This window comes from Frankliniella occidentalis, unplaced genomic scaffold, assembly GCF_000697945.3.
Source record: "Frankliniella occidentalis isolate FOCC.00 unplaced genomic scaffold, Focc_3.1 Scaffold306, whole genome shotgun sequence".
Lineage (NCBI taxonomy): Eukaryota > Metazoa > Arthropoda > Insecta > Thysanoptera > Thripidae > Frankliniella > Frankliniella occidentalis.
In genome coordinates, this window is record NW_026267431.1 from 108,975 (window position 1) to 113,707 (window position 4,733).

Sequence of the window (4,733 nt, forward strand, 5' to 3'; positions counted from 1 at the left end):
GAGAGAGAGAGAGAGAGAGAGAGAGAGAGAGAGAGAGAGAGAGAGCGAGAGAGCAGGGGCAGCAACCCGAACCTAACCTGTGCGCTTTGGCTTGCACGGCCCATTTGCAATTTAAATCGCAGTGTCGGGACGGGTTGGGGTTGGGGCCGCCGCCCCGACCACGCCGCCGCCGCCGCCGGGGTGGAGGTGGAGAAGTGCGTCGTCGTCGGCGTCGTGGAGCAAGGCGAGGCGCTCCGCCCTTTTGCAAAGCTCTGCCGGCAAAGCGAATGCAATTAGGCCGTTTCCCATACCAACGACACGAGCGACACTTCCTCCTCCTCCTCATCGTCGTGCTCACGACCGCCTTCTCGCGGACGGCGGCTTTCGGCTCTCGGACGTCAATGCAATTACTATCAAACGTTTTGAGGCGGAACAGAAAGAAAATTGGATTGCCGCCGGCTGTTAGACAATGCGCGGCGAAGCGGGGCGTGGTGGGGTGGGTTGGGGTGCCGTGGGGTGGGGTGTGGCGGGGCTGCGAGGGAGCCGATATGACAGTGAGTATCGGCGGGCCTAGTAGCGGCGGCGGCCAGCAAGCCGAGCCAGCCGCCTATATGCTTGTAGGCGCCCCCCCCCCTCCCCTCTGCTCCTTTTCTCCCCTAGAAAATCTGATGTCCGGATGGTTGATGGGGGAGAGGGAGAAGAGCGGCATGGGGAGTACTGCCCGGACGCCACGACGCCACGCTACGCCATTCCCAGCAGCTCCGGCAGGAACGGCACTCTCTGGAAGGGGTGTCAAAATATCGGCATGTAGTCGGCGTTTCGGCGTCGGCGTTCTACCACCGCCTGCTGTCGCCAGCCCCACCCGCCGCACGCCGCTTAAAAGCACCGCTGTCGACAAGTTTGGTGGGATTTTTATACTCTCTCTCATTTCTTTACCTCTTTTCTATTATTTTCATTTTTCGTTGTCAGCGCGGCATGTGACGGGCGTCACTTCTCATGCGTTCAAAGTTTACAAAGCGAAAAGAAAAGAAAGAAAGGAAAAACGACGGTGACAGAGCAGGGTGTGAACCACGAGAAAAACGACCTTGGTTTGCAGTAATTATTTGCGCACACTCGTTCCCCTTTTTTTTTAACGCCGCCTGTCGTTCCGGTCCGCACGCTGCCTCGGGGGAGGAAGAAAAATTATTCTTAAAATAACAAACGTGCACGTATAATACTTACTGATGTCGGAGCAGCCGCCCCAGGAGCCCTGCTGCTGGCTGTGCCTGGCGAGCTTGGACAGGGCCTCGACGTACATCCGGGAGGCGGCGGCCGCGCCTGTGGGGCACAAGACAAACACGATGTAGCAGTGGCGGTTAAAGGGAACGGCGTGTGTGTGAGGTACTACAGACACAGCTATATGTATATCGCCATAGCGCAGGCTAGAGATAGTTTGCCCGGAGAGCTTTTGGGGAAGGTCGGGGAGTGGGCGCGCGTGTCGCATGCCTTGGGTGCTTTGCTGCTGCTGCTCGTCCTGCTTGCTAACACCAGCCGCAGGCCACAGCAGCCTGCAGCAGCAGCAGTAGAGGCCCGGGGGAGCGCAGGGAGAGCTAGGCGAGCTCGCCGCGATAGGGATAGGGTTACCCAGTCTCGGGCGCGCCCCGCCCGGGCCGGGGCTGAGCCGGGGACGGCAAGGGACGGGACGGGACGCAAACCGCACATTAATCGTCGGTCTCGGTAACGAGCGGGCCAGGCGGGGCGGTGCGGGGCGGTGGAGCGACAAGTGGCTAAAGCCGCGTGTAGCGTGTACACCGCGCCGCCCGGCCGCGCCAGCGGATTAACGCCCGGTGGATAGTGTCGCGGCGTGGCGGGGCGTAGCTGAGCGCGGAGCAGGGAAGACGAAGTGGTTGTAACGAGTATCCCATTCCGCTCGACTGTTATCTCCCCAACTCCTCTCCGCTGCTCGCCAACCACAACGTCCTCGTCCTCGCCGTCATTGTCCTCGTCATCGTCATCATCACACCCCCGCTGCTGCTTGCTCCAGTTCTGAAACTCCTGCTCCCTTGCTCCTTGGCCGCCGGGCCGGGCCTCCATCGAGTTACTTGCGCTCCGCCTGCGTCCTATTCTATTCCATTTTTTTGCTCTTGGATGCGTGATTTGCCGGGCGGGCTCGCGTCCGGCCGAGGACGACGTCCGTCGGTGTCCGACGCCGAGGGGGTGTCACGACGCGGAGGGTCGCATCACGTCGCGTCGCGTCCGCGGGGCGCTCATCTGGAAAGACATCGTGAATGGAACATGAGTGGGGATGACACATTGGCGGGACGCGTCGGGGGGGCCAAAAGCCGGGGCGTCGACGGGTTAGGGTTAGGAGTGGGGGGTGGAATCGGACGAATTACAGGGGTGGCGGGACCCCGCGGGTCAAGTGGGGTTGGTGCGGCGGGGTGAACGGACGCCGTCCGCGTCAAGAAATAATACGGCGTAAGCAGGTACTTGCCGTTGCAGCGGGTAAAAGACGGAAAAGAGAGAGAGAGAGAGAGAGAGAGAGAGAGAGAGAGAGAGAGAGAGAAAGAGAGAGAGCAAACGTGCAACTGTTACAGCGTATAAAAATAAGTTGTGTGTCGGAGGACAACGCCTGCGCCATAAAATGAACCTCGTCCCTGCACCACCCCCACCACCCGCCGTCGTGAAGGTCCATTCCCCGGGTCGCCTCGACCCACGTCAAGCGGCCGTGTGTGGGCCCCAGACAGGTCTGGTGGTGGTGGTACTGGGGGTGCGGAGGGGGGACAATCATGGAGGTGAACGGTAAATCGCTCCCCTGGGGCCCCCGCGGGGGAAGAGAAGGGGGAGGGGGTGGGGCCGCTCTTCCTTGTAGGGGGCGCGCGGGTGACTGTCCGATCGGACCCGACCCACCGGCCTAGCCCAGCTCAGCCCCCTACCTCCTCGATAAATACAGAAAAGCTTTCTGCTGCCTTCAAAGTAGGCGCGCAGAGGAATAGGGATGGGCAGGCGGCGCCCCTCCCCGCCCCTCCCCGCCCTTCCCCGCCCCTCCCCGCCCCTCCCCGCCCCACGCCACAGGTCGTCGGCTGCTCTCCCGGCTCCTTCCTCCCGGGTCGGGCTGCTGCTGCTGCTGGCTGGCTGCCACCGGCCCGGGCGCCTGGCAGGTAGGCTGTCCCGTCAGACAGGGCTGTTCGGCGGGGCTGCATACCCAGCCAGGCGTTCAGCGCCGCTGAGACAGGCGCTCGCCCCCTCGCCGCGCGCCTGCCCGCCTCTGCACTTCCGCGATTCCTTTTTATTATTATTTCTTTTTCATCGGACTGCCTCCCTTGTACACCTCCTTTACCAGGGTGTCGAGCGACTCGGGAAATACGGGAAATACGGGAATTATACGGGAATTAAATTTGTCCGGGAAAAATTCGGGAAATATCCGGGAATTTCGCAATCAACTCGGGAAATCTCTTAGTGCCGTGTCTTTCTTCAGGAATGAAATGGAAACTGCACCAGAAAGGTACATTAAGTTACCATTATCCTGCTCAAAACCACTCTTTTTGTCATAAAATACCGGAAAAAAAATCTCGCTCGCTTCGCTCGCACTTTTTCATGATGGTTACCTCCCGTAATGATCTCAAAGCGATAGCGGAAGGCCGAAAGACGCCTATTGAAATGGGTCCGGTAGGTGCATGATCTCAAGTGGGCACCGGAGAAACCCCGGCCGGCGATACCAGAAGTGAAAAAGAAACTTTGTCAATAGGGTCTACCAACAGAGCTTAATCCCTCTGAAAACAACTCATTTTGTCATAAAATATCAAAAAAAAATTCTCGCTCGCTTCGCTCGCGATATTCTACGGGGGGTACCTCTGTTTTGCTCGGTCATGCTCCTGTCAACCAGGGTATTTAGACATTTGTTAATTTTTACCTCTCATTCGATAGGAAGAGTTTTCATCTGAAAGGGTTAGAAATACTCGGGAATTTCGACAATTTTTGCTCGGGAAATACGGGAAAAGTTCGGGAATTTTATTTTCGGTCTGCGCTCGACACCCTGTTTACGCGTTCTCTGCTTCTCGTTTCTGCTTCTCGTTTCTGCTTCTCCGACCGCGCTCGCTGCTGCTTTTACTGTGTGGCGGGTGCCCCACTGTCGGTCCCTCCTCTAGGCCCGGCAGAGAAAGGGCCCAAACGGTCTCTCTCTTGATCTCGGTTGTGTGCAAGCGGCACGGAAGGCGGCGATGGGAGGAGAGTGAGAGAGACAGTTTTGTCTCGTAGTGGGCAGAGAGAAGGAGAGAGAGAGAGCAGAGAGGGAGGAGGGAGGCAGGGGTGTGGAGGTGGGCGCGGCTGTGCGTGCCGCTAAAGGTCGGGGGAGGGATGTTAGGAATTTGTCTTGGCTGCACGATTACCCCCTCGGAAGGGGTTCTGATAGCCTGCAGGCCCGCCACCACCACCACTACGGCGCGCAGCCCACGCCAGCCTACCTCCCCTCTCTGTCGAGCTGCGAACTTAATTTGGAGTTAGTGTTCTTTTTAGGAGCCTCCTCCTCTCTGCCTTTGGGGGCCTTCCTTGTACCGACCGACGCGGCGGCTGCAGCCGTGCCGCTCGCCCGCCCCCGCGCGCGGGGCTAGTGGGGAGGGTTGGGGGGAGTGCCACGACCGAAACGCCGCACACCGCGGAGTTCGCGAAACTCCTGACGAGGTCGGGCGCGGGATGTGCAAAAAGCGCGTGCCACATGTGTGTGGGGTTATTGCCTGGGCCGGCCCTATGGCACCGGCAGCGGCGGTGGGGGTGTT

General features: G+C 59.5%; 1 protein-coding gene across 1 annotated transcript in view; it reads right to left on the reverse strand.

Moving 5' to 3' along the window:
* The window catches only part of LOC127750989 (brain-specific angiogenesis inhibitor 1-associated protein 2-like), a 107,215-nt gene that overhangs the window by 7,735 nt on the left and 94,747 nt on the right, over positions 1-4,733 (reverse strand). The window contains exon 4 of the mRNA XM_052273841.1: positions 1,201-1,296. Coding sequence (XP_052129801.1) covers positions 1,201-1,296 — 96 coding nt within the window. The remainder of the gene's footprint in view (positions 1-1,200; positions 1,297-4,733) is intronic.